At 36.8% G+C, this 23,891-nt stretch overlaps 1 protein-coding gene across 2 annotated transcripts in view; it reads left to right on the forward strand.

Moving 5' to 3' along the window:
• LOC102602976 (uncharacterized) overlaps nt 1-23,597 on the forward strand; it is an 85,598-nt gene extending 62,001 nt beyond the window's left edge. For both annotated transcript variants that reach the window (XM_006338065.2, XM_006338066.1), the window contains 11 exons: nt 1,778-1,954; nt 2,065-2,253; nt 7,648-7,889; nt 7,970-8,116; nt 11,077-11,290; nt 11,696-11,824; nt 11,904-12,035; nt 19,575-19,646; nt 19,722-19,901; nt 20,127-20,186; nt 22,923-23,597. In XM_006338065.2, coding sequence (XP_006338127.1) covers nt 1,778-1,954; nt 2,065-2,253; nt 7,648-7,889; nt 7,970-8,116; nt 11,077-11,290; nt 11,696-11,824; nt 11,904-12,035; nt 19,575-19,646; nt 19,722-19,901; nt 20,127-20,186; nt 22,923-22,997 — 1,617 coding nt within the window. In that variant the 3' untranslated portion in view covers nt 22,998-23,597. The remainder of the gene's footprint in view (nt 1-1,777; nt 1,955-2,064; nt 2,254-7,647; nt 7,890-7,969; nt 8,117-11,076; nt 11,291-11,695; nt 11,825-11,903; nt 12,036-19,574; nt 19,647-19,721; nt 19,902-20,126; nt 20,187-22,922) is intronic.
• The last annotated feature ends 294 nt before the right edge of the window (nt 23,598-23,891 follow it).

The raw sequence follows: 23,891 nt of genomic DNA on the forward strand, positions 1-23,891 counted from the left end.
TTTTCCAGAATCCCATCCCAAATCTCCAGTGCTTTGTGTTTGCTCCCTAAAGGCATGCCCAAATAAGTTGTTGGCAATCCTTCAATTTTACACCCCCAAATGTTTGCCAAACCTTGAATTTGGGGTACATCTTTAACAGGAATCAAGCTACTCTTCCCCCAATTAACCTTTAGGCCTGACACTGCTTCAAAGAGGTTCAAAATCAATCTGATAAACTTCAGCTGTTCAGCTTTTGGTTCACACATGATGATGGTGTCATCTGCATATAATAAGTGGATGATTTCTTCTCCCCTTCCCGACTCAATTTACAAGGACTGAAAATTTAACTGTTGATGCATACTTCTACCCATTTCAGCCAGTTGTTGCCAAATCCCATTTGTCTCAGAGTGTTCAACATATAGGACCAATTTACATGGTCTTGGATGTCCAACTTGCATAATCCACCTGCATGTCCACCTTTCAATCTTGGGTCTATGCATTCACTAGCTATTAATGCAACATCCATGATCTGCCCCCCTATAATGAAGCCATCTGATTCTTGTTGACCAGTTTTCTTACCACCTTTTTCAGTCTCTCTGCCAATAACTTGGCTATGATTTTGTATACTCCTCCTATCAAACTGATTACTCTATAGTCCTTTTAACTCTAAGGCTCCAATTTTTTGGGGATCAAAGCTATGATTGCAATAAAAATAGTTTATTTCAGCATCCAATATAATAATGCTAATATTAATCCAATCCAATGCATAGTAATTGCTAATATTAATCCAAATCATCAAAGTGAAATTTAAAGAACCTACCACTTCTTGTTTTGATCATTTAGGCTTCATTGTTGAAGAATACACTTATCTGAAGCGCATACTTTACCTATGAAGTGATAACAATCACTTCTCATCACTAAAGTGATGGTTTTAATGTCACTACCGGCATTGGTTGAGAAAATGTATTTTTATCACTTATCTGCTTGTGTGATCTTGGGCAATCCTCATCTCATGAGCTAGCTTTTGAGGATGAGTTATGCTTAAGGTCCATTTTTGTTAACATGGTATTCAACCTAAACTTTTGTAAGCCCATTTCACAAACCCTCTTTTCTCTACCTGCTGTATTGCCCTGGTTTTCTTTCGCTCAACTTAACCCATACAGCAACTCTAGGTCCTTCTCATATCTCATCAGTTGAACGAGTCACTAACTTTGTTCCAGGATTACTAGTTGCTACTCCACTCATTGAGCCTACTTATTCTCTCTCTCTCTGCTCCAAGCCCTCTTCAGCCTAATTTGCCCACTCTCTCCTTCTCCAAGTGCACCCTCAATCTGTTTAGCACGATATCTCGCTACATCAGGTCCACTCATCAATCTCCTAAAAAAGGACCAAATGTGCAAAAAAAAAGGTTTTTAATCTGTAGATCAGCGTGTCCATGTGTGACTAGAAAGTAGAACCTGACCTTAGGTTTTCCATATTTGTGATCATCAATGTTAGGTTTCTCGTTTTGTGATCATCAATGGTATTGGTATTCTTATGTGATTGTACTCCCGGGGATGCTATTTTCATCAGCCAGTGCAGTATAATTTGCAGAATTTTTCTTCCACTGAGTTGAATGGAGCTTTGACACTGTTTGCTAATGCACATCCTCTTTTCTCTCGCATGCTACATTTAACTTGTTCTTGTTAAAAATCATACTTTTCCCAATGTTGCCCATGTCATTTTTTCAAGTTTTGCAATTTGTGCTGGTTCATGTAGCAAACCTTCATGCTAATCTATTTTGTAATGTCATTGCTAGACCTGTCTAGTTGGAGCTGGTCCAGATGGAAAACACACCGCACTGGAAGCAGTTACTATAGTTCTGGATTTGCCTCCTCCGCAACCTGGCTCAATGTCTGGACTTACCTCAGTTGACAGTGTATCTGCTTCTGACCCAAAGTCTGCTCTGGCATTGCAGAGAATGGTCCAAGCAGCAGTAAGAATTTCACCTACGAATTAATTTGTTGATAGTTGAGTTACCAGAATCTAGCAACTATCTGTCATGACTGCATTTATTTTTCTGAATGGGTTATGACATACTTGAAGGTTTGGTTCCTTGGGGAAAATGCAAATTATGCTGCCTCTGAGTATGCTTGGGAGTCAGCAACCCCTCCGGGTACAGCATTGATGATGTTAGATGCAGATAAGATGGTTGCTGCTGCCAGTTCTCGTAATCCTACTCTGGCTGGTGCTCTGACTCGGCTCCAACGGTGTGCTTTCAATGGAAGCTGGGAGGTAGAAGTTTTAAGCCCTCAAAAAGTTCTTGCTTGGCAAGCTTTGATATATTCCATACATGATTTATGCTTTTGGTTATTGGTTACGAGTGCTTATTAGTTGTGAATATGAAGAGTATGAGAACTATATTTCTTCCTTCTTCCCAATTTTTTTATTGAGGGCTGACTTGATCAATTCTTTGTCTAACATTGATTATTTTGTTTTTAAAAATATGGAACTGTGGATTTGAAGAATACATGGAAAGTGATCACAAACAAAAAGAAATAATTGAACTAATCGTGATAAAAAACGTATTTTTCGAGGTTCTAGATTATAACCAAGTTAAATAAAATGGAACAGTGTGTTTACGTGTTGTGACTGCCCTCACAATATTCTCTTGATAATGGTAACATGTTATATCTGTCAGCGTCCAAAGCAGGGCTTGTATCTAATATTTACAAATACAAACCCCTGTAATTCTTACAAGGAGTCAAAAAGGTTTGTCAGTGATTCTGCATCATTTGTAAATTGTTCTTTACACCAAAAATGAAAAGGAGAAATGCGTGTACTCTTGATTTTTTGGGTTGGGCTGCTCTTGCCTTCAAAACAACTGGTTTTCCTCCAAATTGTCCACCATAGGCAAAGCTAGAACAATCTTCCACTATTCCTTGTGACATGTTCTTCTCCTTATACTGTTCCAGATGCATATCAGGCCAAAAGTGTCCGTAGGCATCACCCAACTAGTTTCAGCTTAATGCTACAAAAAGTTGCCAGAGTTGGCTAGTAATAACAGTGTAGAAATAAATGGTCATTGTTTTCAACTTTCTGCTGGTATGAAAAGCATCTAGGACTGAGCTGAAAGCCTCTTCTCTGAAGAATTTCCTGTGTGGCAAGCTTTTCTTATAAGCCATGAAAGACAGACAACTTCGGATGGCACTTTGATCTTCCAAATCTGTTTCCAGCACAAGGAGGTGCTGGACTTCCCTGTAGATGATAGATAGTAGTATGCTGCTCTGACTGAAGTCTGAGTTGCTTCTTCCTTTCCATTTAATCCCGTAAAGCCTTCTAGCATGATGGGGAATTCAGTGACTTTAGTAACATCCTAGTCATTAAGAAGCCTTCAGGAAGATACTTTCAACCCTAGGAGCTCCAAGATTCTTCTATAGTAGGATAAGTTGAGACAAATAAACCAGGGAACAGGTCTCCATGACCAAGCCAGTCATCATTCCATCTCCTCCCATTTCCCATCTTGAAACCTGTGTTTGCTACAAATTTTTCCCAAAGATTCCTAACGGATTTTCAATTGCCAACTCCATATGATGTTCTGACGGGTTTGGTGCTCCAGTGTCCCAATTGCCTCATCCCTGCAGCTGATGACCCGTCTCCATAAAGCTTACTTCTCATTGTTGTATCTCCAAAGTCATTTCATTAAGTGGCCCTCCCAATATTAAGAACTATTTTATTTATGATCAGTGTTTTGGACGGTGAAAGGCGACAAGGGTCTGCCTTGCCACAAGGCGAGACGAGCGGCAAGCGCCTTTTTGAAGTGCGCTGCCAGTTAATACCAAAAAATTAAAATATTAAATTGCATAGATAAATAATTAAAATCTCAATAGCAATAACATATTAGCAAATATTTCAATTCAAAAACTGAAAATAGATAGTACATACTAAAAGTCTAGAACTTGAAGAGAAAAAAACAAAACAAAAGTCAAAACAGAGAAAAAAAAAACAGAGGCAGAAGTAACTTTGAAGTCTGAAGAAGAAGGAAAAAGAATTATGAAGAAGAAAAGAAGAAAAACATATCGGTTGGACTTTGGAGTCACTGAAAAAGTTTGGCTTGTCGCCGGAGAAGTCTAGTCGAGTCGACTGGTTGGAGTCGTAGTTGCAGTCTAAGAGTGCAACCGTGCAAATTTGGAAAGAAAATCCTAAATTACCTTTTAACTTTTAAAACCCTTGTGAGACGATAAGAGTTTGAGAGAGAACTCAGTTTGATTATTCCCACAAGCTATTGGGGTTTAAATACCTAAGTATACATGTCCTAAGAAAAGGAAATCAATACCTAATCAATACAAATCAAGCTTGAGAAAATCTAGGAGGAAATCAAGCTACCTACTATATTTACACATTCTATAGAATACTTCTAGGGTTCTAACATTTCCCCTCAAGCTGGTGCATACAAATTATATGCACCAAGCTTGTTACATGTATAACTTGTTTTGGGACCTGCTAGGGACTTGGTGATTATGTCTGCAAACTGATCTCTTGATGGCACGAACCTTGTGACTATGTCTCATGAAAGTACCTTTTCTCTAACAAAATGACAAACAATCTCTATATATTTGGTCCTCTCGTGAAATACTGTATTCGATGCAAGTGAAGTGCAACTTGATTGTTACACACTAGTTCCATTCCTTTAGTATCTCCAAATTTCAACTCCTTTAGTAGTTGCTTGATCCATATGAGTTCACATGTTACCACTGCCGTTGCCCGGTATTTTGCTTCTGCACTAGATCTAGCAACCACATTTTGTTTTTTACTTTTCCAAGATACCAAATTTTCCCCAACTAGAAAACAATATCCAAAAGTAGATTGTTTGGAGAGGGTGACCCTGCCCAATCTGCATCTGAATATCCAACAATTTTCTCATATCCTTGGTCCTCGTAAAGAAGTCCTTTTCCTGGAGCAGATTTTATGTATTGAAGAATGCGAATAACTGCATTCCAACGACTATCACAAGGAGAATTCAAGAACTAACTTACGACACTAACCGGGAAGGTAATATCAGGTCGAGTCACTGTGAGATAATTCAACTTTCCTACCAGTCTTCTATATCTGCCTGGATCTCTAAGAGGCTCCCCCGGACCTGGTAGGAGCTTAACATTTGAATCCATTGGAGAATCAATAGGCCTATAATCTGTCATCCCTGTCTCTTCAAGAATATCAAGTGCATACTTCCTTTGTGAAATGACAATTCCTATTTTGGATTGAGCAACCTCAATGCCCAAGAAGTACCTCAATCCTATGTCTAAAAGTGCTAGAAAATGTGATGTTTTAATTTGGTAATTCCCTCATCATCATTGCCTGTGATAACTATGTCATCAACATACACTACCAAATACATGCACAAACCTGAAGAAGACTGACAATAGAACACAGACTGATCAACTTCACTTTGTACCATGCCAAACTTCCCAAACCATGCTTGAGGAGACTGCTTTAGGTTATAAAATGCTCGTCGTAGTTTGCACACCATGTTACTAGACTCCCCTTGAGCAACAAAACCAGGCGGTTGCTCCATATATACCTCATCTTCGAATCTCCATGAAGAAAGACATTTTTAATATCCAACTGGTAGAAAGGCTAATGACGAACCGCAACCATGGATAAAAAGAGACAGACTGAACATTGAAGAAATCTTGGCCATAGGAGAGAAAGTATCACCATAGTCAAAACCAAAAATCTGTGTATAACCCTTGGCCACTAGTCGAGCTTTTTAGGCAATCAATCTGTCTATCGGGGCCAACCTTCACTGTATATACCCACTGACAACCAATTGTAGATTTATCAAGCTCCCAAGTACCACTAGAGTGTAAGGTAGACATCTCTTCAATTATAACTTGTTTCCAGCCTGGATGAGAAAGAGCTTTACATGTAGTCTTAGGAATAGACACAAATGATAGTGATGATACAAAGGCAGAATGGGCCGGTGACAAATGATGATAGCTTAAACAAGTATAGATAGGATGAGGGTTTCGAGTAGAGCGATTACCTTTTCGGGTGGCGATGGAAGGACTTTGTGTAGACAAGTCCTCAGCAGGCTGGCGAATGGCGTGAATCATCTGGGCGCGGACGACGATGATAGGTTAACAGTGGTAAAGGTGCAGAGGAGGAGGACGGAGTCATAGGAGATAGGATAAATTATGGCGAGATCCCCAAAGGATGGAACTGGTAGAACCTCGGAAATGAGGAAATGTCTAATTTTTCGGTAGATGAGGATGTAAAGTAGGTCTGAACTTCAAAAAAAGTAACATCAGCTGACATAAAGTATCGCTGGAGGTTAGGTGAGAAGCATCGGTATCCCTTATGTACCCTTGAATAACCAAGAAAGACACATTTAAGAGTACGAGGAGCAAATTTGTCTTTTCCTTGAGTGAGTATGTGGAAAAAGCATGTGCTCCCAAAGACACGTGCTGGAAGAGAGAATAAGGTTGACTTGGGAAACAAAACAGGGTGCAGAACCTGATTATGAATAGCAGAGGGAGGCATATGATTAATCAAATAACAAGAGGTGAGCACTGCGTCCCCCAAAATCGCAATGGAACATTTGCTTGTATGAGAAGAGCGCGTGTAGTCTCAACAGCATGCCTATTTTTCTCTATGCAATCCCAATTTTGTCGTGCAGTGTATGGACAGGATGTCTGATGAAGAATTCCATGGGAAGACATAAATTGGTTAAATTGAGATGATAAATATTCACGTGGATTATCACTAATGTTTCAGTTGTGGATGACCTGTTTGCTCTGATACCATGTGAGAAGACGAGTTTAAGAGATAACTCAACTTGATTATTCCTACAAGCTATTGGGGTTTAAATAGCTAAGTATGCATGTCTTAAAAAGGAAAGGAAATCAATACCTAATCAATGCAAATTAATATCAAATCAAGCTAGAGTAAATCTAGGAGGAAATCAAGCTACCTACTATATTTACACATTTGCTATAGAATATTCTTAGGATTCTAGCAACCCTAAATTGGTTGCCTTTTAAAAAAGAAAAGAAAACACAAAAGGCGACGCCTTTCTCGCCTCTCGCCTTTGTCTCCATTGTTGCCATGGCGTCGCCTTTTGAAGATCGCCTCACCACAAAGCTAAAAGGCAATGAAGGGTTGCCTCGCCTCTCGCCGTTGGCGACGAGGCGATCACCTTTCACAACACTGTTTTGATATTATAAATTGTGAGTTGCTCGAGTGTCCGTCTCTTTGTCAAAGATGAAAATTATCTACCTTTGTATTTTACACCATAGGCAGTGTTCAAGAGCAAATCCATCCTAAAATTGTGTCCAATCAACTTCTCTGTTTAATTTAGAAACTGGGAATTGCTTTGTTTATAATCTTATTTATGGTGAGTACTTTGAGTTTCCTTTCCTGTTGCTGAAGATGAAAAGTTAAGCTGCCTTTGTGTTTTACACTTTTGTTGGTGTTCTGGAGCAAATCCATCCTAAAATTGTGTCAAGTCTTTGCCTCCCCTGAAAAAGTGTATACAAATATATGAGTATAGTTTAGTTAGTTCTAGTTATCAATCCAACTATAAATGCTTCATATTATTCTCAATATACAACATTGAGTGTATTATATTAAAAAAATGTAATTATTGAGTGTTCCGTGGTTTCACTTCTTTCTACTGTCAAATTTCAGGTTCGTATAATTGCTTCCCAGGCTCTTACAACTATTGCAATTCGATCTGGTGAGCCGTATAGGTTACAGATCTATGAATTTTTACATGCCTTAGTCCAGGGTGGTGTACAGTCTCAGTTCTCAGATATGCATATTAGCAATGGAGAGGACCAGGGAGCCAGTGGCACTGGCCTTGGATCTTTAATCAGTCCTATGTTGAAGGTCCTTGATGAAATGTATTCTGCGCAGGATGAATTGATAAAGTAAGTACACTATTCTGGCTCATTTCAACACTATTGGACCATTTGTGGTCCTCATTAACACATTGTGCTTGAATATGTAGAGATATGCGCAATCATGATAATGCAAAAAAAGAATGGACGGATGAGGATCTAAAGAAATTATATGAAACTCATGAGAGGCTCTTGGATCTCGTTTGTCTGTTCTGTTATGTTCCAAGATCAAAGTATCTTCCTTTAGGGCCAACAAGGTATGCTATTCTTAAATTTCCCTCAGCATTGTACTTTGTATATTCAATGAATTTTCTTTAGTTTTATGCAAAAGCGAGAGAGTGCCAACATCAATTCACTTGTTAGGAGTGTATTAGGCAGTGTTATCAAAGGCAATAAGCGCAAAGAACTCTAAGGTCTGTTAGGGCTTTAAGCGCAAGATGCAATTCAAGCGTGGGCTTTAATGAAGAAAAGCACAATTGAAGAAAAAAAGAATACAAATATGTATGTTTAGCGTAAGAGCCCGTTTGGATTGACTTATTTTAGGTGTTTTTAAGCTAAAATAGCCTTTAAGCAGTTTTGAAATTATTGGGTAAAGTTAAAAAGTGCTTATAAGCACTTATTTTAAAGCCAAAATAACAAAAATAAGCCAAAAGCCATAAGTTAGAAATCCTAACTTATGGCTTTTGGCTTATCAGTCATAAGCCAAAAGCCAATCCAAACAGGCCCTAAGACTAATGATTATAAGCATGAATATTAAATATATTGTCAAACAAATTGAAACTTTCTTTGTGATAAAGTGAAATATTGATTTGTTACGTGCCGCCTCTTTGGGATTACCACTCAGTGGCAAGGGAAATATGTCTTAGGTCCTTGATGACGACACTACAACGCTCTCTAGGCGAGGTGAAACACCCAACATGTTTGGTGCCTCGCTTCAGGGCTTAAGCGCGCCTTTGACAACACTGGCTTTAGGAGGTGGAGACGTAGGTTGAATCATCTTATTTGTCATAGGATGGAATGTTAGTTCCATATGCGGATGTAAAAATGAAATAAAATTTTAAATTGGTAAAAATTATAAAATTGTGAGGATATATGAAAATAGTGTTGAAAGCAAATGTAAGAATTAATTGCAATATCTGGGCATAATAAAGTGTTTATGCGAATTAAATTAAGCTAGCGTTTGACCATGGGTTCCCAAATATTTTTGGGAAATTAGATCTGGGTGAAGTTTGGATTTGGAAGTTTCAAAATGTGTTTCGCCATAGTTTTTGGAAACATATTTCACTTTTTTTAAAAACTAGAAACATGACTTGTACCCATAAGTTCTATAAACTATCAAAAGTACTGATAAGTTTTAAAAACTATCAAAAACTATAAGTTTGGCACAAAATTATCATTTTTTATAATAAATTAGATAATACATTATCCTAAAATCATAACACGATTGGCTCAACTAATTTTTTTTCCCTTTTTACGCTAAAAGTTGAAGGCTAAGACCTATTTTGATTTAAAAAACTACTAATAACACAATTACTAGCTGCTACAATTCATCAAATTACAATTAGTTATGAAGATCCATCAGTGAAATAAATAAATAATTACAACGGTAGTAACTAACTATTCTTAATATAATCTTTCCACATTCTATGAACAATCTCTTCATGGAGAGCATGCATTTCCAGATCACATAACTGAAAAGGGTAGATAGGAATTAGTTGGGGAACCATAAAGAGATGTCTTTATTTTTTTTTTTTTTTGTAAAATATATAAGTTTGGGCTAAGTTTTAATATTTAAAAAGGAATCAATAGCTATGTTTTGGCCCAAAAACAAGTTTTTAGTAGATTCTGGGATTTGATTTTCAAAATTTACAATAAAACTAGACAAATTCTATGGCCAAACAGATTTTGCCAAAAAAGTTCCCCAAAAAGTGCTTCCAAAATCTATGGCCAAACGGGTCCTAAGTAATGAATTCTAAATTCTAGACCCACACATATTTAGGTTGACAGGCAAATACCTACAATATTTAAACTCAAGAAAATGTTTTTACAAAATGAACCATTCAGGTCGTGAAGTATGCACAGATTGGATGACCACCTATTGAAGTGTGCAATTCTTTTCCTCAAGGTACCTTTGTGGCCTCTAGAGCCAGCTTCACATCTGGGAATTCCCAATTTTACTTTGTTAAAAAGTATTTCATTACGGGAGAAGATAATGTAAAGAAATGTATCTTTATTAGACAACTTTGGAGCAACCTTAGTTAGTATGCACAAGATGTGTGGCCCTCTATCGTAGTGTGGGACTCTTTTCCTCATGGTAGCCTGTGGCCTCTAAAGCCTGCTTCGCATCCATGGCTTCCCAATTTTTCCTTGTTAAAATGTACTTCGTTGGGGTGGAGGATAACGTAAAAGAAATATATCCTTATTAGAAACTTAGCTGCCTTATGTTCTCTGACGACCACTTCGGAGACCTTAGCACTCTCGTGAAAAATAAAGCTTCTCTTAGAACTTGCAAATGTTTGGGGATGCCACTCCACAATGGTAAGACATGATTCCTTAAAACCACTTGATAGTTCATAGTCATTCACTTGATGGGGAAATGGTACATCATATCAACTGACTCTTGGCTGAAGCAGTTGGCGAAGGTACATGGAAAATGAAGTCTTAGTTATAAAAAATGAAATATTTATTTATAATCCCCAATTGGTGTTAAACCCCGCTTTGCTTGCATTTCACCCAATTATTTTCCATTTTTGGTGTTGCATTATTGTCTTTGTCAAGATCTTCAACATTGTTGTTTTTCATCTTGTTAAGAAGTCCCACATCGAAAAAGGGATGGGCAGTTGGTCTCCTTATATTGACTTGGACAATCCTCACCCTATAAGCTGCTTTTAAGGTTTAGTTAGGCCCATGATCCATCTTTACCTGGTATCAGAGGTAGTCCATCTCTGTTTGGACTCCCGGTCCATGCTCTAGTTCGGCTTGGGTGTGAAGGCGGGTGTAAGAGTGGGTAAAAGTCCCACATTGATTGGGGAATGGACTGGTGGTCTGCTTATATGGACTTGGGCAATCCTCCCTCATGAGCTAACTTTTGGGGGGTTGAGTTAGGCCCATATGTCATATTTTCACACATTTTTTACGTGCTAATATGATGGTTATTGTGCTTAGACTCTTCAAAGTTTTTTACAATGTACTGAATAAAATTCTACATATCAAACAGCGCAAAGCTAATCGATGTCTATCGCACTCGGCATAATATAAGTGCGTCAACTGGACTCAGCGATCCGGCTGTAGCAACGGGTATCTCTGACCTTATGTATGAATCTACTAACACAAAAGCTGCTGAGGCTGAATCAATTGATGATGACCTTGTGAACTTCTGGGCTGCAAATCTTGGTGATGATAGCTTGAACAATGCACCTGCAATTAACAGGGTAAGTATTTGAGTGATGTATCGAACCTATAAACTGGTCCCTTCACCTTTCTGTTCTGGCTGTCAAATTTTACAGCTTAATGAATCAAACTAAAGAAACATGCTCACAACTTTTCAGTTCTCTATGTCATATGTAGCTTAGATACTTATATAAGGTTTCATTGGACATGGAGCTGACACGACAAGTTGATAGCCAATATGTTATTTACTGTCTAGTTTCATTTAGAAATCTGTTCTCTAGATGTGTCTCAAGTATGCTTTGAATTGTATTGAATTTGTTTGGCGTAGAACTATCTTTCCATTTATCTCAAAAACATATTTATGTAACCTTATATACAGTTAAACAGATCAGAGCCCCTACAGTAGGAATCTTTTCATGCTTGTTAAAAAGTTCTTTCTTCCCTAGGTTAATGAGTTTCTTGCTGGTGCTGGTACTGATGCTCCTGATGTTGAGGAGGAGAATATTATTTCTAGACCTTCCATGAGTTATGATGATATGTGGGCAAAGACTCTCTTAGAATCTTCGGAAATGGAGGTAATATTCTTGAGTATATGCTGCTTTCGTTTACTCCAACATCGTACGAATGATAGATTTATTCAATTGGTGACTGCAGGAAGATGATGGACGGTCGTCAGGGTCTTCCTCCCCAGACTCAGTAGGGTCAGTCGAGACGTCTATATCGTCCCACTTTGGTGGAATGAACTATCCGTCGTTATTCAGTTCTAAACCATCTACACAATCCAAGGTAGGTAGTTTGCATTTTAAGTCTGCTTTAAATTTAATGCGTTGAGAATGTTTATGGCATGTTTGATGGAACTCCTTATCTATACATGCTAATGTGGACAACTATTTCAATTGATCTCTTTTATTCATTCACATTTTAAGTTATCCCATTTGAAGAAAACATTGGCCTAAAAATTTTGATGTTTGATGAAGAACCATATGGTTTAATAAAATATTTGACCTAATAATATATAATACTATACAACTATACTGATGACCGAGTGTCATCAAAAGCAAAAAGTGCAAAAAAGCTCCAAGTCTGTTGGGGGTCTAGGCGCAAATAAAGCGTGAAATTTAATGAAAAAAGGCGTAAAGGTAGAAAATAATACAAGTATATGTTAAGTCCAAGACTAATAATTTATAAGCTTGAATGACAAATATATGAACAAAGAAATTGATAAATAATTACGATAAATGGAAATATCATTTTCTTTAATGTAGTCTCTTCAGAAGAGGATCATTGGCAAGGAAAAGTATGTCTTAAAACCTTGATGACTACACTGAAGTGCACAATAAGCAAGGCAAAACGCTCAACACGTTCTGAGCCTCGCTTCAGGGCTTAAGCACGCCTTTGGTAACAAGCAATGGACACCTTCATCATTATGCATAAACCAAAACCTCATTGATAAATTGTATTTGTTCAGGGCTATGTTTTCCTCACTGATTTGCTAAAAAAGGAAGGAAAGAAGAGATGTTAGGAATGAATTGCTTTATTATTCCCTCAAGCATGTTTGGATTTAAATAACTTTACAAGTAATCCTAAAAAGGAAAGAAAAATAATCCTTAAAGAACGAACATAATTCCTACTTTCAGTTACATAGTTATAAGGACTCTTAAACCTTTCCCATATATACAAGGAATGGGTTCTTGCCATATTATTTATTTCCTAATTCTTAACAATCCCCATTAGTTGGAGTGTACATATTGTATACTCCTAACTTGTCACATAGAATTGAATGATCAAAGGAGTGGGAGAATGATTAAGAGTTGCATCAACAATTGGAAGGCAAAGGTTTACTGCTTCCAAGAAACTAAAGTTGAAGGAGATATCAATGGTTTATTTAGAGATCTTTGGGCCAACATATGGGTCAATCACATCCAACTTGAAGCCAGCGGTACCAGGGGAGGAATTTTTCTAATGTGGGACAAAAGAATCTGGAATGGAGAGTATAGCAGTCTAGGTTCTCACTCCATCACATGTAAATTCACAGGCAAAACATAGGATCTCACTTGGCACTTAGGGCATCTCCAACCCTACACTCTATTTTACTCTCCAAATATAGAGTTCTCTATTTTTCCAAACAACCAACTCCAACCTAATTCTCTATTTTACTCTCTAAAAAAGAATCTTCTTCTCTCTCCTCAATATTATATTATTATTTCTATTTCATTTTTGTTTTCTTATTTCATAATATAGATTTTTTATTTCTTTTTCTAAATAACCATCCTATATAACTTTCATGTAATATAAAATTTTTATTTTTTAATTTTTTTAATTTAATGTTAAATTATATTTTATTCTAAGTTTCTAAAGAACAACTTCGAATAATTGAAAAAAGAAAATCAACAAGCACAACCGCAATCACAACCACAACTTCTCTAAATCATACCCTAATTCCTTTTACGAATATTGTTAAATCTAGAAACGATCTACCGGATTACTAAATTATTTGTGCTTTTTAAAATTATTATGTTATGTATTGTATCAATGTATTGTATTATTGTCTTATAATTAAATTATTATGTTATGTATTGTATTTTTAAATTTAAATTTTTTATCTCATCATATTTAAATTTTGTGCAATCTTCATAGTGAAAATTAATATTAACATCAAATTGTATCACAAAGTGACGAAAATTAAAAAAAATATTTAAAAAATTATTAATACGAGATGAAAGTAGTATATATAAAATAAAATATTTTGAAAAATGTTATATTACATTTAAAAAGAATTGCGAATATTAAAGATTTAATTAATTGCCTTATATGACAAATAACATGTTAATTACAAAATAATAGAAATAATAATATAATATTACAAAAAGTAAATAGAGAGTATGAATAGTAGATCTCCAAATTTGGAGAACTACTATTCAACTCTCTATAATTGGAGAGTAAAGGGTAAAATAGAGAGTGCTTGGAGAGGACATTCTCTATTTTTACTCTCCAAATATAGAGAACGGAGAGTAAAATAGAGTAGGGTTGGAGATGGTCTTAACATGTGTATATGCACCAAATGATAGATAGACTAGAGAGAAAGTCTGGGAGGAAGTTGGAGCTGCTAGAGGTCTATTCTCAAGTCCTTGGGTATTATGTGGAGATTTCAACACAGTTCGATTCCCATCAGAAAAGGAGAATAACAAGAGAATTAACAAATCAATGACTGATTTCATTCAAGACATGAACTTTCTAGACTTGCAACTGACAGGTGGGAAATTTACTTGAAAAAAAAAGTGAGAGACATGACATTGCTGCAAGCTTGGATAGATTTTTGATCTTTGATGAATGGGATGAAAGATTCAGGAATATCAAGCAGTCAATTCTTGAAAGAGTGACCTCTGACCACTCACCTTTATCACTACAGTGCATCAATTGGGAACCATCCAAATCATACTTCAAATTTGAAAATTGGTGGTTGCAAACTGAAGGGTTCAAAGAATGAGTCAAGGAATGGCGGGACTCATTAAACTCTGTCGGCAGACCTGACTACATTTTGTCTTACAAACTGAAATCCTTGAAAGCCAAACCTAGAGACTGGAGTAAAACGTTACAAGGAAACTTGGAGAAGCTGAAGTTTGACACACTCAATCAATTATTAGAACTTGAAAAGATCCAAGATCTCAGGATTTCAACAGAGGAGGAAATAAGAAACAAAATCGCCTTAACTGTGGACTTTGAGGAGATTGCAAAGAAGGAGGAGATGGCCTGGAGACAGGGATCAAGAGCATTATGGTTGAAACATGGTGACAACAACACCAAGTTCTTTCGTAAGACAGCTAATGCACGCAGAAGATGCAACAATATTGACTTGCTAGAAATTGATGGTGAGTCCATAAGGAATCGTGTTGGTATAAAAAAGGAGATCATCTCTTTTTATCAGAACCTTTATGCAGAGACAGAAGACAGGAGATCCCTAATAACATGAGAGTTTGTCCCACCATCCCCACAAAAGATAATCTGATGCTACAAAGTCCATTTGAAGAGCAAGAGATATGGCCAAGTGTCCAAGCGTGTGGTGAGGATAAAGCACATGGCCCAGATGGTTTCACAATGGCCTTTTTCAAACATGTTGGGAAGTAGTGAACACTGAGGTCATTGCTACTATTCAAAGCTTCCATGAAAGAGACATATTTGAAAGAAGTTTCAATGCTACATATGTTGCGTTGATTCCCAAGAAGGTGGGAGCTAAAGAATTGAAAGATTTCTGGCCTATTATTCTTATAGGCAGCATCTACAAGATTATCTCAAAGTTGTTGACAGAGAGACTCAAAAAAGTGATGCACAAGCTAGTGGATGATCAACAAATGACCTTAATAAAAGGGAGACAAATCATGGATGCTATTCTTATAGCCAATGAATGTGTTGACTCAAGAATCAAAAACAAAGAACCTGGTATCCTTTGCAAACTAGATATACAAAAGGCTTTTGACCACTTGAACTGGAATTTCCTACTAAGGACTATGATGAGGATGGGTTTGGGAGAAAAATGGGTCAACTGGATCTGCTGTTGCATCAGCACCATCAAGTTCTCAATCCTAGTCAATGGCTCACCCGCTGGATTCTTCTCTTCTCAGAGAGGACTAATGCAAGAAGACCCATTGTCCCCTTTTTTGTTCATCATTTCCATGGAGAGTTTATATGATATGATGAAAACTGCCCAATCAAATAGCTGGATAACAGGTTTTAGAGTAGATTCAAGGGTTGTCAATAACCTTGAAATCACTCATTTACAATACACCGATGATACTTTATTTTTTTGTGGAGCTGACAGAGGACAAATAAGATTTTTGAGGGTGATTTCATTCTTTTTGAGGCTATATATGGGCTCCACATTAACTGGAACAAGAGTTCCCTATATCCCGTTAATGAGGTCCCTGACATTCACAACTTGGCTAATATTCTGGGAGGAAGAGGAAGAACTGGTGTTCTGCCAACCATTTACCTTGGAATGTCCCTTGCTGCCAAAAGCAATTCCATAGATATCTGGAATGGAGTCATACAGAAGTGTGAGGAAAAGTTGACTAAGTGGAAGAGTCAATACTTATCCTTGGGTGGTAGATTAATCTTGATTAACAGTGTGTTGGATGCATTACTAACTTATATGATGTCCATTTTTCGTGTTCTAACAAACATGGTGGATAGAATAGATGCTCTTAGAAGAAACTTCTTCTGGCAAGGCAACTGTGATACCCGGAAGATACATTTGGTCAAATGGAAGTCAGTGATCACCAGCAAACAGTATGGTGGTATGGGAATCAAGAACCTGATAACTTCGAACCATAGTCTTTTGATGAAATGGCTATGTAGGTTTGCCTCAAATGAACAATCTCTTTGGAAAAAGGTAATTAGTCAAAAGTATGAAATGGATGGGGAATGGACAATCAAGTGAGTCACTACACCTTATGGAGTTTGTCAATGGAGGTCTATCAGAAATTTGGGGGCAAAATTCATGAGTAAGTGCAGTCATCAAGTGGGTAATGGTTTGAAAACATCTTTCTGGTCAGACAACTGGTTAGGTCAACATCCACTAAAGCAACTTTTCCCGATTATCTTCAGCCTGAATAACAACAAGATGCCATGGTAGGAGAAGTCTGGGATGCTCATGGTTGGAATCTAAGCTTCAGAAGACACCTTGATGATTGGGAGATAGATAACTTGGCAGAATTCTACAACACTCTCAATCTATTCAAAGGCCCCTCTCTCAGGAAGACAATCTTACATGGCAAGTGGATAAACAAGGGAGATTTTCAGTCAAGTCAGCTTACAGAGAATTCAACCATTCTAACAACCAGATTAATTGTTGGCCATGGAAACTAATTTGGAAAGTCAAAATTCATCACAAAGTGGCTTGTTTCGTTTGTCTCGTGGCCAGGAAAGCAGTCCTATCTCATGAAGGACTCAAGAAAAAGGGCTTCCACTTATGCTCTAAATGTTATATGTGCGGAGAAGAATCAGAGACAATCAACTATCTTTTTTTATACTGCAAGTTAACTGGACAACTTTGGAGGATTTTCCTTAATTTAAAAGGGATCATGTGGGTGATGCCAAGAGATACACTTGAAGTGTTGAAGTGCTGGAACAAATGTAGCACTCAATCAGAACAGAAAGAAATATGGAAGATTATCCCTGCTTGCATTTGGTGTACAGTTTGGAAAGAGAGAAATCAAAGGTGTTTTGAAGACGATCATAGCTCTATCCAGAAACTGAAAATGAAGTGCCTAGCCCTTTTCTATTTTTGGTGTAAACATGAATATATGGAAGACAGAATCTTTTATTGATGTTTAGGATCTCTGTAAGTAGGTTATAGTTTAGTACATCTTCCTATATTTCCTTGCAAGTGTGGATAATTGGAGATTTTATGCAGCAAATAGTTATACAAAACATGTCATCTTCTCAAAAAAGAAAGAAATAAAAGACAACAATCAGAAATGTCACAAAATCTCCTGCTATTAGGTGGTGCCGTTTGTGTCAAGGATCATGCACTAGGGTGTATGTGCAACTCGTTTAGAATATGAGCTGGCACAAAAGCAAGAAAACAAATATATTCAGTTTTGGAGTCACAAAGGGATTTTGTAAGAATATGATCATCTGAGTTGACGATACCTGTCATAATGCATCACGATTCAATCATTTGTCGAGAAAAATGACAATCTACTTCTTTAAGCATTGTTCTTTCATAAAACCTGGATTCAAAACAATGTGTATTGCAACTTGCTTGTCATCCGCAAAATTCCCCCCTCCGCCACATACAAAAGATAAAGTTGTTACCACTTGGCTTATCTTCTATTAAGCTTGACATGCCAAATAGTAAAATCTTCCTAAGAAAAAAAGAGCCTACTGGCTTATAATTTGGTGAAGTTTGATGTCTGTCAACATTCTACTGTAATATATTTCCTTTTCTTTTCAACTGCTTTTATGTGGTCATCTCTTGGGAAATATGGATAGAATGTTGTGTAAACCAGTAATCATGACTAGTGTACAAATTGTTTGTGTATAAATGTAGTTAAAATGTTCTACATAGAAGCACAGAAGTTGCTTGTGGTCGTCAGCCTTCTTTTGGATCACCGTAGAATGTTAACTTGCTGAGACTACACAACTATGGTCTCTCACTCATGATTTGAAATGAGGAGGGCTGGGTATGGATGTGATGCCTCTTGATTCACTTTCTGTTTTTGTTTGTAAATTCATCTTCAAGTGAAAGAAAGGTTACATTAATTAGAAGGGAAGAGTGAATAGGATTGCTAAATACTTGTTGAAGTGCAAAAATCTTAAAAAGCCATGACAAGAGAATGTTCTCTCTGGAGCACTCACAAACTCAGAAGTACTCCAGCACCTAGAGTTGAACACCTGTAGACCATGAAACACTTGGAGCCACATGTTACTGCCGAGTGTAATTCAGCTGTAACAAGGAGACTTAAAAAATAGCACCTGAAAAAGATTATGCAACATCACATGAAGTTGACTAACCTAATAGGTCTTAAGAATGAAGACCCGATGATGATGTTCAATTTGCACTGTTCACGGTATTTGAGGACCCATTCTCTGGTGACAATAAACTATTCAAGATCTGAAAAATTGAATTTTTGGTCTTAGTTTACCACAAGACAGCGTCTGGAATCCAACCAATGGTATACATCGCAAGGCATGCTATTTTAGTACTTAAGACTTGACTTTGCTTTATCTAAGGGGGACAGATCTACTTCTCCCAGCCATTTATTCATTCTAAAAGAGTAATATTGGGTGAAGATAACAGATTATTTTGTGTTTCATCACGTAATGGGGTCCATAGGAAATGCGATTAAATGATATTACTGAATTCTGATGTTTTTTCTCTTATAACTAAACGGACAGTTCTGTAAGGATCAGTGAACCTGATTAACACATTCGAGTATACATGATTAGTGAACTTTCTTACACTTTGTGCATGTTATGAAATGAGGGAATCATACTATAGTAGTGGTGAAAAGTTTGGATCATAACAAAGTCCTATTTATTTGATTAGATAAATTTGCTTATATCCGACTGTAGTCCCAAGTAATACATACACTAGGAACAGAGTCTACTATGAAGTTGGGATTGACTTTTTAACTTATTTTTGGTAAAATGGGTACAAGTCATATTTTCTCCTTGTACATTAAAAAGATAAAAAGAAAAAAATTCTCTGATACTCCAAAATTGCATTGCTTCTAGTTTTGAGCAGCGACTCCGTCGTATTTCAGTTTGGGTTCCTTTCTTTTCTGCATGTGTTAGTTTGTAAAGGGTCATTGTTGCCTATGATAGGGGAAATCTAGTGGGAGCCGATATAATAATAATTCCTACAGTGGCTCCTCATATGATGGCCTGGGCTCCCCGGTAAGTCCTCCTTGTCAATCAATTTCATGTCTTCTGTCATGTGAGACGCAAGTCTTTTATTAAAGGAATTTGCAGATAAGAGAAGAGCCTCCTCCATATTCATCACCTATTAGAGAAAGATATGAGTCATTTGAGAATCCCTTGGCTGGGTCTGATTCTCACAGTTTTGGATCCCATGAAGAGGAACGAGTTTCTTCTAGCAACCCACAGTCTGGTACAGCACTTTATGACTTCACAGCTGGTGGAGATGATGAGGTAAATGTTCTCCCCTGATAGACTGGTTAATAATCTAATTATCCTTTCTGGTGGTATGTGTAGCGAGCATGAAGACACCACATGTTGCTTTTCTTGCTACCTATAAAATTGTACCCATTAACATGTATTCTGATGTTGAACTATGTCCAAATTCTACTTCTCTGCATCTTGGTTCGTTTGGTTCACTGGAGATGCAAATTAAGTATTGGATTTTCTGATTTGCAGCTAAATCTGACAGCAGGGGAAGAGTTGGAAATTGAGTATGAAGTAGATGGCTGGTTCTACGTAAGTAATTCCTATTGGATATTGTAGAGTCACTCTTCTTTGCAAATCATGCATCTAATGTGATTAAGCTTACTTGTGTCATCATAGTATTCATTGCATATGCACATAATTCACTTTCTTTATGAGGAAGATACATTGGACCAGATCTCTTCATTGCATTGATCTAGATCCTCCTTTTCCAAATGGCAATCATACTCCATTCTTGCTAACTAAAAGTATCTTTTGCGAAGTATCTGTAATTCCAGTTTAGGAAGATTAAGGGCTGCTTGGTACTTCTGTCACATTTTACTTCGTGTGATAATCCTCATGTAAGAAAGTTTAAATTTCTTAAGTAAGAATATTAACTGCTCCGATATGGATGCGGTTGCGGGTATCGATATAGGTGTGGATCTGGAGGTCGTATTCGTAATCACTTTAATTTTGGGATCTGGGAGTATGGAGCTGAGTGCAGATATGGGTGTTAGAATACGGCAAATAAATATATAAGAATAATATGTGACAGTTATTTAAGATTGTTGAACAGCAACTTATTTGTATATTACCAAGGTGATTTAAATCCATTTTTGTTAATTAAAGTTAAATGAAAAAATGTCTATTGCGTAGTATAAATCAGTGTCATCAAAGGCGAAAAGCGCAAAAAAGCTCTAAAGTCCATGGGGGCTTTAAGCGCAAATAAAGCGTGGGCTTTAATGAAAAAAAGGCGCAAAGGGAGAAAAGAATACAAATATATATGTTTAGTCCAAAACTAATAATTATAAACATGAATGACAAATATATGACCAAAGAAATTGAATTTTTTTTATGGTTAAGTGAAATATCAATTATTTAGTTTCACTTCTTCATAAAAGGCTCATTGGCAAGGAAAAGCTGGCCTTAGAACCTTGATGACGACACTGAAGCGCACATAAAGCGCGGCGAAGCGCTCAACACGTTTTGAGCCTCGCTTCAGGGCTTAAGCGTGCTTAAAGCGCGCCTTTGATAACACTGGTATAAATTGCTATGCTTATAGTATTTTGATAGTAACATAATATATAATATACTTTGAACAGAGAGAAGTATATATCTTGTTAGAAATTTGGTTCGAATCTATCATTATCTATTTATGCTTCTTGAGCTTTGTTATAGTAGCTAGAATATTTGTGCATCTTTAATAACTAGAGAGCACAAAGTATTTGTGGTAAAAATTACTCCCTCCGTTTAAAAAAGAATGACCTCCTTTCCTTTTTAGTCTGTTTAAAAAAGCATGACCTCTTTCTTTTTTTGGTAACATTTTAATTCCAGCTTTCCACGTGGCATGTTTAAGACCACAAGATCAAAGGACAATTTTGTACATTTGACATAACTTTAATTTAAGACCACAAGATTCAAAAGTCTTCTTTATTGTCTTAAACTCCGTGCCAAGTCAAACCAGGCCACTCTTTTTGAAACGGAGGAAGTAATTTTTATGTGAGTTCACCTAAGATTTTATAATACTAAAAGTGTTCTCGTACTTTATGTGAGTATTTATGTATCATAAACCAAGAATCAAACCAAATACCCAATCAACCTATACTTCTTGACCGTAGCTTTAGTCAAAGCACCCCGGTTAGGTTGACCAAGGTAGGGATCCCACACCCACACCCACACCCTAATCGCATTGGATAGACATGGATGTGGCGTAGATTTTTGAAGGATCCGATTCAACAGTGTCACATTTATCAAATGTTTTTTTCCAATCTCTCATACGCTTTTGTTTTTAGTGTTGTATGTTAAATCCAAAGATATATGAACATACAGAAGTATATTATTGTTTGATATGAGTGTATATGCATATTTAACTTAGTTACTGCATTAATCTTCTTATGATCAGTCGAGTTATATTATTGTGTTTCATATATTAATTATGTCGCCCTTTGGTCGGAATGCTCTAAATAGATATGTTTAACTATGACTCTCCTAGAGCTTATGCTTGTATATTACATATCTAAAGGTAAAGGAAATGGTTTAGGTTATGGTGAGTTTGTTAAAAAGTATCAGATCTACAGATTTAAATTACAAGGTTCCATGTCCTCTGCATTCATCCCTCTATTTTCAATCAAAAGATAATAGTATAGGTGGATGGTCTGAGTCCCAATTAAAAATCCTTCTTCTCTCTCCTGCTATTTGCTACTCTCTCCATTTCATTTTGTTTGGCACCCTCTCCTTTTTTGTCTATCCCTAAAAGATTGGCACTTTTCTTTATTTATAGCTAGTTCAATTTCACATGTCCAACTTGCCGTTCACAGGACTGTTGTAGGCACCACTGGGTGTGAAACAAATTGTTTGATATGGGTGTATATGCATATTTAACTCATGTGTCAAAAGTCTTCCTCTCTTTCTTCCTTTCGAGTCGAACAATGCCAAATAAAGGTTGGAAGGAGGGAGTGACAAGTTTTTCGAAAAAATTGTGGAGAATTCACTGATTTACTGATACTTCTGAACCACAGTTGACAGTTCTTTCTTAAGCGTTTCACTGGGTAAGTTCAAAGAGACTATCTGACAGCTTGTATGTGATATATACATGTGCTAGGGAAGATCCCTTGATAAGATTATCTGATACTCAAAATCATATTCTTGCTGGGTTAATTGCAAAGTTGACTGCACTCTTTCCCTACAATTCCCTTTATTTTGTCCTCTTTGCCTTCAGGAAGAAGGAACCATGTAGAAAGTGGTCTCTGATAATTATTTGGTGACATTGATGGTGCTAACTTGTTTCAGGTCAAGAAAAAACGCCCTGGAAGAGATGGGAAAATGGCCGGCCTTGTCCCTGTACTCTATGTCAGTCAATCTTGAAAGCACAGCATTTATTACCAGTTAGTAAAATCTTGGTTTGCACAAATTGTTGAAGCAACTACGGCATGTAGAGTTTTCTTATCAATGCACTGCTCAATGGGTTCCGCTGTAATCATCTGAGTTAAATGGACATGACTTGGGGAATATGCTCATGTATTTATCCGAGAAGCTTCTGTTTCTCCGACGTTGTTGTAGCTGATGATCCAAAGGATATGACTTTATACTTGGTCGGCATGTCATTTGTAGCTAAGGTCTACAGCTTCTAAGTGTGTACCATAATCCATACGTGATGTATTTGCTGTTTGTGCTCAGGAACCATCTCACATCTAGCAAGAACAATTTTTTGATAGTAGTATTCTTTTAGGGGGGGTGCAAGTATCATGAATTCTTTCCCGTTTGGCTTCTTGTTATAAAAAGTGGAAGCATGGTTTGTCTCATGTGTTCATTCTTGTCAATGGTCCTGGTTATTCACTTCTGTCTCATCTCAATGCAAAAAGTTTGTACGTAATGATTAGGAATTCTTGGTTTTTTGGGACATGCAAATGCTGTGATGTGTTTTTGATCCTCTTAATAGACAAATACAAATTTTGATTCCCTTGAGATGTATGTATCCTATTTTATATATTCAGTTGTGGACACAACTTTGTTATGCATTCAGACTTGTCAAATGAGTTGCAACATTTTAAACTTGTCTTTTTATACGGTTGTATGCAGCTCAATAAACTATATTCTCTCTTTCATGCAATGAAGATACATAAAAAGAATTGGATGACACAAAACTTAGATGTAGCTCCCTTCTTTTTTGTCAAATCAAAATACCTAACAAGCTTCATTAGCTCTCCCGTTCGGCATCCCCTCCTGCGGTTAAGGTAACGTTTATGTATGTGTACATGA

Source organism: Solanum tuberosum, unplaced genomic scaffold, assembly GCF_000226075.1.
Source record: "Solanum tuberosum cultivar DM 1-3 516 R44 unplaced genomic scaffold, SolTub_3.0 scf00002, whole genome shotgun sequence".
Lineage (NCBI taxonomy): Eukaryota > Viridiplantae > Streptophyta > Magnoliopsida > Solanales > Solanaceae > Solanum > Solanum tuberosum.